The sequence below is a fragment of the Rhineura floridana genome, chromosome 11, assembly GCF_030035675.1.
Source record: "Rhineura floridana isolate rRhiFlo1 chromosome 11, rRhiFlo1.hap2, whole genome shotgun sequence".
Classification (NCBI taxonomy): Eukaryota; Metazoa; Chordata; class Lepidosauria; order Squamata; family Rhineuridae; genus Rhineura; species Rhineura floridana.
The window spans coordinates 41,270,096-41,283,788 of NC_084490.1; the positions used below are offsets into that span (position 1 = coordinate 41,270,096).

The window sequence follows — 13,693 nt, forward strand, 5'->3', positions numbered from 1 at the left end:
TTAATTATATTTAAAAGAGAAAAAGTATGACTCACCCAGGTTTCTCAATTGCTGATTCATAAACAAATCCCTTTTATTGCAGTAATTTAAGCCGAATGATAAGGTTTAGGCAGAAGTGGGCTCGCTGGTTAAGAACGTTTTTTTTTGAGAGAAGAAAAAATGCTTCGCTTTATTCCAGTTCAGCTTGCGTGGAATTCCTGACTCCGTCTTCAGCCGATCGGCTTGCCTTCTTATCTCAGGAATTTCCTGATCAATTCCAGCCGCCGACAGCTCAACGAAGTCTTGTGGAAGATCTGATCGGTTCTCCTATACCTTGGAGAACATTTAAGCCAGTCCAAGATTCCTCTTGGCTGGCTTTTAACCTGAAAAAAGCTTCCTCTGAGGCAGAGCTCCCTCAGAGACAACCACCAGCCAGCACCACTTCCCGGAAGTCCGGGACTCTTGATTTCTTTGATAACTCTGCCCTATGCCTCCCCCCTGCTGCCCTGTATGCCTGCAACTATCTCCAAGAACACTTTCCTGACATAACTTTTGTTACTGCCTTCAAAACCCATTATACGGTGAAGCCTTTGACACAAGCCCTTAGTCCTTATTCTCTATAGCACCAATAACACTCCCCTCTCCAAGCTTTGTTACACGTGGTATGCTTGTGAGGGTGTAGGGTGCCTCTGAGCATGTGCAGAGAATTGTTTATGCCTTCAACTCCTGTACTTTGTGGATCTGAATGTACATGAGGCCATCACTCTGCTGAAGCTAAGCATGTCTGAGGAGGACTCATCCAATGACCCATTTATTGAGCATTCATCCTGATTTGCGTTCACAAAGCTCAAAGCTTATGTGGATATTAGACTATTTCTGATCTTTATTCAGCATTCCTTCTGATTTGTTTGCAGAGAGAAGTTCTACGACAATGACAATTCATTCTGATTTGCTTGTGGGGTGTTTATACTCTTCAGGTTAGGTTAGTCAGTCGTTCATCCCATATTTTTCAACAAATTTCCCCATCGCTTTCCAAACTGCAAAAAGTCTTGATTCTTTTTAAAAGTGGATTTGTTGTGCTAGGACGACAGAACCCTTTAATCGCCCAGACTTAAATTCCCAGTATATGCTTGAATCTGTCCCGCAAAATACTGAGAGTCTTTAGGTGATCTGACTCCAGTCGTCGGTGGTTGGAAACCACATATATGCTGCTTTGAGTTCCATGGTGGAAGAGAGGCTGGATATAAATGTAAGAAAATAAATGGTTTTACAACTGCCCTATTGGTGTAAATTCAGTTGGTGTTATATTTCTTGCAGTGATGGCGGAATGCTTTACCTGCGCAATTTATGCCTATGCTGCAGCCCTAAATGGGATGAGAGGGAATAAAAAAAACTTCTTGGGGAAAAAAGTGAAGCTTTTGATAGAGGGGTAAATGGGTTTCTGTGTGGACAACGATGTGTGGCTACTGGCTGCAGCAGAAGCGCAGTTAAGACAGACTCCAGTAATGATTCTGTATATACAACCAAATGTAAGGAAAAGCAAGGAACCTTCCATGCTGCGGGGTCTGTTCTAGTTCGGGGAGCTTTTGGGACTGGGCGCAACGGGAGCGAAGGTCTGACGGACCAAGAACGGGCGTGCTGGTAGGAGGGAACATGCCAGTAGTTCCGCCCTGCAGCAAGATGGTGGCGGGCAGTGGCGGTTCCGGACATCGGCGGCGCGGGGCGCTGCGGCTGCTGATGCGGGTCGGGTTGGTTCTGCTCACGCGCTTCCCGTTCTGGCACTGCCTCAGCGGCCTCCTTCTCAATGCCGAGCGCGCCGAAGCCCGCCGGTGAGCGACGGCAGCTTGAAAGCCGGCGCGCTTGTGAGGGGTGGAGGGCGTTTCTGAGCAAGTGCAGAGAGCTTTTTATGCTTTCAAGCCTTTGTGCGTTGGAGATTAGAGAAAAGAACCTAAGTCAGGGGGATGATGAACTTTAGGAGGTTGTGAGCTCCGGGGATTCGAGGGGACGGGACGGGGGGAGTTCCTTAGGAGTTGCACCATAGAGGGAGGGGACGATCATTCTCGTAGTGGGAGTAGGTGTTTGTTTGCGAGCCGAGAGGGAAAGAGTTGTAGAGTTGGGGGCGAGAGGGCATCAGTGTGTGCCTGGGCAATGGCAAACGAACTTTGGCTGACTTTGAAGAGGGGGATAGGTAGCATGCGTTGGGCTAAAGGGTGGTGTTGGGGGACAGCGAATGGGAGGGGATCCAGAGGTAGACAGAGTGGCAGAGTGATAAGATTGGAGGTGAGAGGTGGAGTGGGACAGGGGATGTTGAAGCACGATGTGGGGGAATCTGGAGAGAAGCTGTAGTATACCTGGATGATGGAATCATTTGGGGGGGTAGATAGGGGGAAGGGGGGCAATGGGTCTAGGTGGGTGTTTGAAGGGACCGTATTGTCCCATATGAACCTGTCCATAAGCTAAGATCTTTAGTGGGCTAAACTTTTGGAGGTCAGGCTGGTGATTACCAGAGACAGGGTTTGTTGTGGCCCCCACATTGTGAAACACCTTTCCTATGTGTGTTTTCCTGGCACCACCTTATAGGTGCTAGGTAAAGTCTATCCTTATTCCCCCAGTCTTGTTGCTATAGGGCGGTTTAAAAATGTAATAAAATAAAATAAAATAAATAAATAAATAAATAAGAGGGCTTTTGATAACAGGCATTTCACTCCTCCCCCTCCCCCTATTGTTTTATAGAGTTTTAGTTGTCAGCTCATCGTTGCTTTTTTAGACTGCTGTTTTATTTGCTGTTGTCTCTTACTGTGTGTTGGTTTTATGATTACGATAGGATTTTTTTGTTAGCTGCATTGACACTTTCAAAAAGCAGAATATATAAATTCCTAAAATACGTTTTTTAAAAAGACTAGGCAATGATGAGCAAGTCTGGGAGGCTTCGGCAAATGGGGCACTTGTGGAAGCGATGGGGTAAAGGGTAATAAAGGGTTAAGGGTTTGGAGGTATCATGTAAGAGATGTGTGGTTTCACAGGAAAAGAACAGGGTGTGGGGAGAATTAAGTGTGGCTGTTCCTGTGTGGGTCAATGGCTGTCTGCCCTGTCTGCTGCCCTCTGTTCATTATCTATCCCTGGCTGTAGCTTAGCAAATCATTTCAGAAAAACTAGCCTGTCTGCCCTTACATACTCACATGTCAAACTGCTAATGTAATAACCTAAAAGAAAAATAGAACAACATTTCTTCCACTTTCCAAAGACTTCCATGCTAGGTTGCCTGGAGATGAACTATAGTTGCCACAGGCGACCATGCCAGTGGTTGTTTACAACCTTGCAGGGTGGATATCTGAACAGTCAAATAGTTTCCCGGGTGTATTGGCAAAAGCACACATCTCTTATTATGCCTACAGTTTATCACTGAATCAAATTGGGATGCGGGAAAAGAGATGGGAAGAGAAATAGTGTGAGCAAAAGAGGGATAATGCATATGTGGCTTCCGATTTTGGGGGGGTACAAGCCTTGAGGCCTTTATTAGAATCCTTCTTAGAATCCATCCCCAAGGTAAGAGATTCAAAATAGCATCTTGTGGCTATGAGTTCCGAACCCCTTCTAGCTGCCTGTGCTCTCTGTTGCTTGATATTGAATTTCCTGTTTCAAAATGTTGCATTTAGGGCACAAATCTGGATAACTTTTCAGCAGTTCTTACAGTAAGAAAAAAAGACTATCTACGACTGGGTCTCTTTTGGGATGGAATGATAACACTTGGGAATTGAAACAGTAATGTAGGCCTGTGGTTTTTCTCTCTCTCCTTGTGCTGTGTTTATTTGTTTTTGAGTGCCCTTGGGGACTAATTTTCTGCTTTTTATTTTCATGCTTAGAAAACCAGACATCCCTGTCCCGTTTCTCTACTTTGACATGGGTGCGGCGGTGCTATGTGCCAGCTTCATGTCCTTTGGAGTAAAACGCCGGTGGTTTGCCCTGGGGGCCGCCCTGCAGTTGGCCATCAGCACATATGCAACATATATTGGTGGCTATGCACACTATGGAGATTGGCTGAAGGTGAGAGTCTTTGGCTTATTAGTTTCTCAAAGGCTTTTGTAGGACTGTTTTAGAGAGGGGAGGAACCATTGCTGAAGAGCGCTTGCTCTTCATGCAAAGTGTTCCCAGGTTTAGTCCCCAGCATCTCCGCTTAAAAGGGTAAGTAGCAGGTGATGGGAAATGCCTCTCTTTTCCTGAGATTGTGGAATGCTGCCACCAGTCAGACATGACCAAGGATAAGGAAGTTTGGGCCCTTGAGATGTTGTTGGCCTCCAACTCCCATCAGCCCTAGCCGCAATGGCCAGTGGTCAGGAATGATGAGATTTGTAGAGCAATAACATCTGAAGGCCCACAGGTTTTCCTCTTCCTGGAGTAGACAGTACTGAGCTAATGGTATGGAACAACTTCTTATGTTCCTAGAGCACATGCTTAGCCTTTCTCTAGACCATGGTTCTTCAACTTTGGGCCCTCAAATGTTGTTGGACTACAGCTCCCATCATCCTTGGCCATTGACTAAGCTGGCTGGGGTTGATGGGAGTTGTAGTCCGACAACATCTGCAGACCCAAAGTTGAAGAAAACTGCTCTAGACTATTTGGAATTCACCAGTCAGGTTTCTGATTTTGGCAATAAATTTACAGTGCCAGGAATCCTTTTGGCAGCCTTCTAATTTTAATTCCATCAAAGTGTTTGCTGTTGTTGGCTTAAGGGGTATTTTTGTCCCTGCATAACCTTTGCTCCCACCCTTTTATTTTGATTTCCCTTTTCCTCTGAGCTTAGAACAAGAGCAAGAGCCCACTCCTTGTTTTATACTTGACTGAAAAAACTGACTTGCTGGATCAGATCAAAGGCCAGTTTCTAGCTGAATCCCCTTGACATGCTCTCCATTAGAGTATGATGAAGGAAAACCATACCTGATATTTTTCTTGAGTGCTGAATGATCAGAGGTATACTGCATCTGTATATGGAAGACTCATTTCTGGTTTGTCTTGGCTGATAGTAAGTGTTTATAGACCAATCCTGCATGAATATACAATCATTCACATGCTATTGAAGATAGTGGCTATCCGCACATTTGTGGCAATGGATTCCAGATATTGGTTATGTCTTTGTATCAACTGTCTAGGTTTTTTTTAGCCCAAACTCGTGTTTTAAACAAAAGTGAACCCCCATTTGCACTGTACATTCATTCTTTGACCATCTCCTTTACCAAGCTTACCACCCACCTTTCCCCACAACCAAACAAGTCTTAAACCTTTTTTTTTTTTGCAAGAAACAGCTGCGATGAGATTGGATGAGGCTAAAGGGCTCCTTTTCGCTTCCAGAAGGACATCAGAGCAGTAGACTAATAGACAGTTTATCTGTTGGCTACATTTGGCTTGCAGGCTGATAATTACCTCCTGGCATAAGGGTGTACCTCCACTGAGTTTTTCTTTGATCACATCTTGAGGTTTGCCAAAGCCCAAGAATCTGCCAGAGATGAGCAATGTGGGAGGCTTCTGTTTGTGAACAAAATGCATAGGGAAAAGTTACAGGTACCATGGGACGGTTACCAAGTGCTTTTAGATTAAGTATAAAGTTAAAATTTTATGCTGATTTTACTCTGTACAGGGTTGTTATCTGCTCTTAGCTTTTGGGTTTAGAGATAGGCTGTGATTATAAACCTAAACAAGATAATGAATTGGACAATTCCATATTTAATGTTGACCCCTTTTCCCACTTTTTCTTTGGCTCTTTTTGGTATCAGACACTCACCTGGTACAGGTACAGATTTCAGCTAAATAAGTTGAGACACGCACAAATCTTGTGCGTGCCTGCTCTGTCTGCATACCAGGCTTTCCCTTCTCTGCAAACCAAGGTTAACTCAGGAAGTCTTCCATTACATGGGGCTGCCTTTGAAGACGGTTCGGAAACTGCAGCTTGTGCAAAATGCAGTGGCCAGATTGGTAACAGGGACCAGACGGTTCTAACATATAAAACCGATTCTGGCCCGCTTGCATTGGCTGCCTGTATGTTTCTGAGCTCGATTCAAGGTGCTGGTTTTAACCTATAAAGCCTTACACGGCTTAGGACCACGATACCTGATAGAATGCCTCTCCTGACATGAACCCACCCATACACTATGCTCAACATCCAAGGCCCTCCTCCAGGTGCCTACTCGAAGGGAAGCTGGGAGTCTGGCAACAAGGGAGAGGGCCTTTTCAATGGTGGCCCCCAAATTATGGAACGATTTTCCTGATGAGGTGCGCCTGGCGCCAACACTGTTATCTTTTTGGCGCCAGGTCAAGACTTTCCTCTTCTCCAGGCATTTTAGCATGTGTTTTTAAATTGCTTTTTAAAAATGTGTTTTTAAATTTGTATATTTGTTTTAATGTTTTTAATTGTTGTAAACTGCCCAGAGAGTTTCGGCTATGGGGCGGTATATAAATGCAATAAATATATAAATTAATCCAATTTCCCTGTTAATGTACAAACCATGGCTTGTTCTGAATGTGGTAACCATAGTTTTGTGGTTCAGACATAACAGGAAACCACAGTTAATGGAAGATTTCCTGAATTAATCTTGAGTGTGCCAGGGAGGGGAGGGATTATATAGAACTGGAGCTCACATGCGCAAGGATCATGCATATTTATTAAGCTGAGATTGCTGTGTCTGAGAAAGATATTAATTATCATCTTCAAGAAATTGTCTAGACCAGACTAGAGTGGAAGAATGCACTCCTTACAACAATAACGTTTGCTACTTGGGAATCTGAATGTGCAGGATGCTGTGCTAGGAGGAGGCTAGTTCTTATGAGGCAGTGAACCAGTTTCCCTGGTTGTTGTGGATTCATTGTGTTTTGTTTACTTTTCCTTAACTTCCATGTCTTGTTTTGGGGCACAGGTGAGGATGTATTCACGAACAATAGCCATCATTGGTGGTTTCTTGGTCTTGGCAAGTGGGGCTGGTGAGATCTACCGCCAGAAACCGCGGAACAGGTCCTTGCAGTCTACTGGGCAGGTTTTCATTGGCATCTACCTCATTTGTGTGGTATGTACTCTGAAGAATCCCCAATGGTCTTTGTCCATCCACCCTCTGCTGAAGGCTGTTCCAGGTGGCAGGGCAGTGCCATGAGGCATGTAGCGGGCATGACAAGCCTGCTTTACTGATTAAATTTACGTCCTACTTTACCTCCCAAATGGAGCCCAGGGGAGCCAACGAGAAGTGATAAAACAATAAAAACATCTTTAAAAACCTTTAAAACAAAACACCTTAAAAACAGTTGCATGCTCTGTAAGGAAAGGGTAAGGAGAAAATGAACTGGGATCTACTGGTAGATCTCTGGGTGATTTGCAGTAGATTGGCAAGAGTTTTTGCCTCTCAGTTCTTGAACAATAACAGCAACAACACATTTCCCTACCTAAACGAGGCTGCTGAAATGAGGACAGCTAACCAGGAGTGGACTTTGTGTGAAAGGATCACTTACCTTACAGAAAACAAATTCCTAGGCTAAGAATGTGTTCAGAGGCAACGTTCTTCCATTTTAACTGGATATCCTTTTTCACAGGGCTCTGCCTGGTGGATCTTGGGATTCTCGTAAAAAAAAAAAAAGTAGATCTGATAACCCTGAAGTCCCCCCAGCCCTGCTGCAAGGCACTGGTTTAAAACAGATTATTTTGTTTCTGTAATTGATTTCTGGGCCCCCTTCTGGCCTTAAAAGGGCCCTCTGGTTTGCACAGTCACTTGGTGATTGCAGACTGCTTGTTTTAGCTTTACTGTTTGCTAGTGATGTCTTTTTTTGGGGTGGTGGTGGTTCTGTGTTACTGGCTAACGATCAGACTAATCTAAAGCTGAGTAGTGACGCAAAGGGACACCTCAACTCTAGCAGCAGCCCTCTTTCTATTCCCCCTGCCCTGCGGCACTGAGCAGAAGCCTTTCCTTGGAAGTCGTCTTCTCCCTCATTGGAATGACTGTAGCTTTTTAAACTGCTTTGTTGCAGAATGTGGCTTATTTGGAAGGTGGGACACTGAGGAAATTGGTGTATTGCAAATTGATAGTAGCAAAGAAGCGCCATGTGTGTCTGGATTGTGGGGCGGAGAAAGGAGACGCCTAGCATCTGTCAACACAATCCCCATTGTCTTCTCTGGCACATTGCTGTGGTAATGACTCCGGTACAGGTGAAAGGTGCTTAGGGATTTGTTATCTTCACTAGGCGAGATGGATCAGCTCAGAAACAAGCCAAGCCATTCCCTCCCAAAAATTGATTACACAAATGCACCTCCAGTTTGACATTCAGGGATTGTTTCAGAACTCTGGCTGTCAAATTTGGGTCATCAGAAGAAACCTTTCTTGGCTACCTAAAACATTTGAGGTATCGACGGGATTCCCTCACAAAAACTGCCTGGGGTGGAGATACCCACCACCACCACAGCACATCCTTGGGATAAGAGGGTCTTCTGCGGGGGATGGATTCCTTGCCATGCTAGCACTTGTCACAATTGCAGCCTCCTTGAATCTAATGCAGTGTTGTTCAGCCTTGGGTCAACAGATGTTGCTGGCTTGCAACTCCTATCTTCCCTAAGGTGGCAAGGGATGATGGGAGTTGTAGTCCAAAAAAGCCCAAGGTTGAAAAACACTGATATAATGGAGTCATGTGGCTCTGTTAGATTGAATAGGGGGATTGTACTTCCCAAGTCGATTCCGACTTCTGGCGACCCTATGAATAGGGTTTTCGTGGTAAGCGGTATTCAGAAGTGGTTTTACCATTGCCTTCCTCTGAGGCTGAGAGGCAGTGATTGGTCCAAGGTCACCCAGTGAGCTTCATGGCTGTGTGGGGATTCGAACCCTGGTCTCCCAGGTTGTGGTCCAACACTGTAACCACTATGCCACACTGGTTCTCAATAGGGGGATTAACCCCCCCAAAAAACATGTAGGTTTTGTGGACACAGTGGTGAAAAGCTTTGACAGTTTTACACGGCCAAGTGTTATTCCATTGGAACTTCTGGTTGCACAAAACCTTTCTAGCTAGCCAGGAACTAGGCTTGCAAGCCTCTCGGATCCCTAGCTGTCTCACAGTTGAGCACGGCCTGGAGTAGTCCCGGCAGAGCTGCTTCTAGCCTCATGAAGCTGTCATTTGGGGGGATTAGGTCCATGAGGGCGTAGAAGTGGCAGGGGAAGGAACGATTAAACCAGAAAAAAATGCTAGGATTTGTAATAATCCCTTCTTTGAGGCATGCATTATTCACCCGGAAAACTCGTATGTGGATCTAAGCCCAGCAAGTGTTGCTAGCATTCCTCCTTACTTGGCACTGGTTAGGCTGGATACTGACCCCATTTCTAAGGAAAGCAATGTGTGCGTATACTGGTGATATCTGCACAAAAACTGTGTGTGTATTCATAAGGCAAGGATGGGAATGTGTGGCCCTCCAGAGTTTACTTGGCTTCAGTTTCCATCATGACTTACTAATAGCCATGCTGGCTGGGGTGGATGGAAGCTGGAATCCAGCAACTCCTGTCCAGGTTCCCCATCCCTGTCATAAGGGCTTTGCATTGGGGCCAGGGCAGAACCTGTGGAAAATTTAGGATTATTTTGCAGGAGCAGAGTTGCACAGTTAGTACTTGTTTTTGTGTATCTGCCATCAGTTGCCTGGGTTTGGAAGAAGATCTTGTTGGTTACCTTTGGACGGCAGTATGAAGTTCTGATATGGGGTAATGCATATCTGCTTATGAGAAATTACCCTCATTAGCCTTCATTTGGCCTTTCTCCAGCAGTCTTCAACTATAGGCAGGTTAAAGCACTCCAGTTCAGTGAGAGGAGAATTTGCAAAATACGGTCAATCAAAATACAGTTATCTAACTGAGGAAGAAGTCAAGAAAGTACCATCATGTAACATGTGTGGCTATCCAGATATTGTTGGACTACATCTCCCATCAGCTGCAGCCAGTGTGGCCTCTAGTCAGGGATGATGAGAGTTGTAGTCCAGCAGCATCTGAAGGGCCGTAGGTTCCCTGGCCTTGGTGTAACAGGTCCACCCTCCAAAAATAAATCTGAAAAAGTTCTTGCCTATTTGGATTTCATTATAAATGATCACATTCCCATGGAATAAAGATAAGGGAGAGTCCCCCTAACCAAGAAATGAGGAACCTGTGGTCTTCCAGGTGTTGCTGGACTACATCTCCCATCATCCCTGACTATTGGCTGTGCTGGCTGAGGCTGATGGGAGTTGAGAGACCAGCAATTCCTGGAGGGTGGGAATAATGTAGCAACTGCATTCATAAAAAACGCCGGCTTCCTCACCTTTTTGTCTTTGTCTCCCTTCCTTTTCAGGCTTACTCCCTCCAGCACAGCAAGGAAGACCGCCTGGCCTATCTCAGTGGCATCCCAGGCGGGGAAATTGTCTTACAGCTTCTCTTTGTTCTCTATGGGGTGCTCGCTCTCTCCTTCCTCTCTGGCTATTACATCACCACAGCCGCCCAGATCCTGTCCGTCATCCTCCCTCTGGTCGTCCTCTTTATTGACGGCAACTTGGGTCATTGGCATGATTCCTGCCGAGTTGAATTCTGGAATCAAATGAAGCTGATTGGACAGAACGTCGGGATCTTTGGGGCCTCCATAATTTTGGCCACTGATGGCTGAGAATAGATCTGCGACACTTGAAGCATAGCGCTTGATTTGGTGGTGGGTATGGGGAGGAGAGGTTTGCAGAGAAGAGACTCTGGTTTTTTTTAATTGCTTATTTATTTTTGATTTTACTGCATCTTAAAAATTCCTTGTTCCTCCCCACTGACAGCTAAATGAACTAGTGGGTTTTTTCAAATCCGGAGTCATTCCTATATTATTTTACTTTCAATGGATAGTCCAGTAGCCTTCCTGCGTTCTAGCAACTGTGAAAATCTGTAAGAACAAGTGGGTTTAAGGCACTTGGCTACATAAGTGAAGTGTTTGGGTTGTCATCTCATTTGAGGGGAGGGGACAGGGTGGAATTTTGCTTCCGGGCCAGTCAGTAGGTTAAAGATATCTTGACAAATGTCACTGCCTGTGTTAAACCTACCTTGTGTGTGCTGGGGCTAAAACCCACCCCTGGGATGGGTAGCGAAAGACACAGAGAGAATGTGATTCTTCTTTGTTCTGCATGCAGGAGTGTCTAGATCAGGTGCAAGGAACCTTTGGCCCTCCAGATGTTGCTGAAAAACAACTCCCAGCAGCCCCAGCAAGCATGGCTAATGCCTGGGTTGATGAGTGTTGCATTTCTGGAACATCTGGAGGGTCAAAGATTCCCCACACCTGGTCTAGATGGGGGAGGTGGTTGTAGAGCATGCAGTTCTTTATATCAAACAGGCATAAGTCTTTGAACGGTTCTCAGGTTTTTGGGAGCCACAGAGCCTTTGTTGCATGGGCTGGCCTGTACCAAAGCTTTTGTGAAGCTGTCAGGGCAGGTGTAAACTGCAAGCTACAAGCAGCTGGGTAAAACTGTTTCATCTGGTGGCGTAAAGAAACAGTTCCCTGCTACATTCTGGCATGACGGACAGTAGATACTATTTTAGTGCACCGCCCATGACTGCTCCCTGATGAAATGGGATGGCAAACTATGGGCATTGTTATCCTTGTGTTTATGGGAAAGGGAGGGCTAATCCAGCACTACATTTTCTATTTAACTCTTGGAGCTGGTTTCCAAATGCTTGGTCAGTGGATTGGGGCAAGGGTGGGTTATTGAGGAAGTCAAACCTGGAGATCATTGCCCGTAACCCTGCAAGGGCCCAGCTCAGATTTGACAATATGAGGCTTGGAAATTCTTCTTGCTGCTTTGCCCCACTGAGCAGGCTTTGTGAGTTAATACTTTCTGGGGATCATTTGTGCCTGGGCTGGGGAACCTGCGCCCCTTCAGATGTTGCTGGGCTACAGTTCCCATCATCCCTGACCATTGGCCATGCTGGCTGGGGCCAGTGGGAGCTGGGGTCCAACATCATCTGCAGGGCTGCAGGTTACCCAGCCCTGATTTATGCCAAGCGCACATGAAGGAGACATAGGCCATAGTCTGCAACCCCACTTAATCTTCATTAGCATATGATACAGAAGTCAGGTGAAAAATGATTGATGGTGTCTGGAATTGTGGGGAAATGCAGAATGGGTCAAATGGGACAGCCACCAGTGCTTTAGACTTTCAGTGTTTTCTTCATCTGGCTTGGTTTGATGGAGCAAGAAAATGAAGTGTGTTAAAGTCCAGGTTGCTCTTGATTCTGCTGAATCCAGTGACAAAGGATCTGGAATATTAGTACCAAGGCTACTTAAAATTATATTGCAAATAGCCTGGGCTTGGTGAGAGGGCTCTACAGCTACAGATCCCTGAGACAATGCACCAAGGAAATACATTTGCCAGGTATTTTCCCATCGCCAGCACCATTTGCAGAATTTGGGTAAGACGGAGTGGTTCTTTTGCACTGAGGAATGGAGTACCTTAATTTTCCAAGTTGCTTATTTGCAAGAACAAGTTGTTTCCGTGTCTGCAAGATCATGTTTGGTGCATTTTATTTATTATTTCTGAACCTAACTGACAGTAGAAGGCTTGATATTGAGAACTAAATCATTGCTCTGTAAGTATTAACCTTTTCCCAAATTCTCAATTGTTTCTCTCTCTTGAAAAGAACGAAGGGGCAGGAGGGGTTCCCAGTATATTCATAAATATTTGAAAATTTAGCATCTCGGTGAGTCGCCACCCAGCAAAAAGAACACGTGTGCTGCAACATGTTTCCGTAGTTGAATTGCTGTGCTAGGTAGGGGCACAAGAAGTTGCTGCTGGTGGGTGGGGGTGACCTGCTCCCATGGAGCACACTTAACCCCCCCCCCCCTTTGCATCTGATTGGGTTCCTACTCTACCACCCGTGCACAAGCTAGCTGCAGTTTATCTTCATGTACACAGCCTTCTGTTTCTGCGGCTGCATTGGATTGCTTTTCGGGGAAGAGTGTGCTTTGAGTGCTTTTTGTCAGGGTGCGTGGGTAAGGGTTAAAAACAACAACCCTTGTCTAAGTTGAGCACCCCCTTGGCTTTTCCTGTGTATAGGTTGAAATGTGGGGGTAAGATGTTTGTGTTCAGCTGAGGCTAGCAAGGAACTTAAAATGCTGCCCAGGAAATCACTCCTGGAAAACCCCGGTCACATGATCAGTTTGAATGCAGTAATAATAACAATAAAGCCTGTGTTCCTCCACTGTAGTCATATCCAAAGCACTCCTGTGGAGGCACTTTGGAACTGAATTGGCTCTTAGAAGGCATTGCTGTTTGGGAATCAAAGACCATTTAAACCCCGTTACCCATACCCTGCACTCCCCTTTCTCTCCCCTTTTCCATATCAGCAAGTATTGCTGATGACTGTCTTCCTTGACTTTTTCTAAACCACACTGTGTTTGGAACGGATAAAAATAAACACGCTCTTGTCAGTCTCCCATTTTTGTGTGTGTGCTTGGCCTTTTCTTCCCTTCCAAACTTTTGTCAATCTTTGATGAACTCCCAATGACACAGGAGCAGAGCTGCATGGACTGGTGAAGTTTGGGTTGCTGTGATGTTGCTTTAAACAAACTGGCGGGTGGACAGCATTTGTGCATCATGAAGTTATGTACACTTTCAATAGAATAGGAAAGACAGCCAGCATCTTGGGAACATGGGAAGTTGCCTTATACCAAGACAGACCATTGGTCATTCTAGCTTAGTATTGCCTAC

The 13,693-nt window shown here is 45.4% G+C and overlaps 1 protein-coding gene across 2 annotated transcripts; it reads left to right on the plus strand.

Annotated features, from left to right (window-relative positions):
- Positions 1-1,585: 1,585 nt before the first annotated feature.
- TMEM101 (transmembrane protein 101) lies at positions 1,586-13,421 on the plus strand. Of its 2 annotated transcripts, none has more exons than XM_061590363.1 (4): positions 1,586-1,808; positions 3,843-4,023; positions 6,885-7,031; positions 10,309-13,421. In XM_061590363.1, exons 1-4 carry the CDS (start codon positions 1,633-1,635, stop codon positions 10,615-10,617), a joined length of 813 nt encoding a protein of 270 aa, XP_061446347.1. In that variant the 5' UTR covers positions 1,586-1,632; the 3' UTR covers positions 10,618-13,421. The 2 variants fall into 2 exon arrangements, with proteins under 2 accessions (XP_061446347.1, XP_061446349.1); XM_061590365.1 differs by lacking the exon at positions 1,586-1,808 and adding an exon at positions 1,893-1,957.
- Positions 13,422-13,693: the final 272 nt, after the last annotated feature.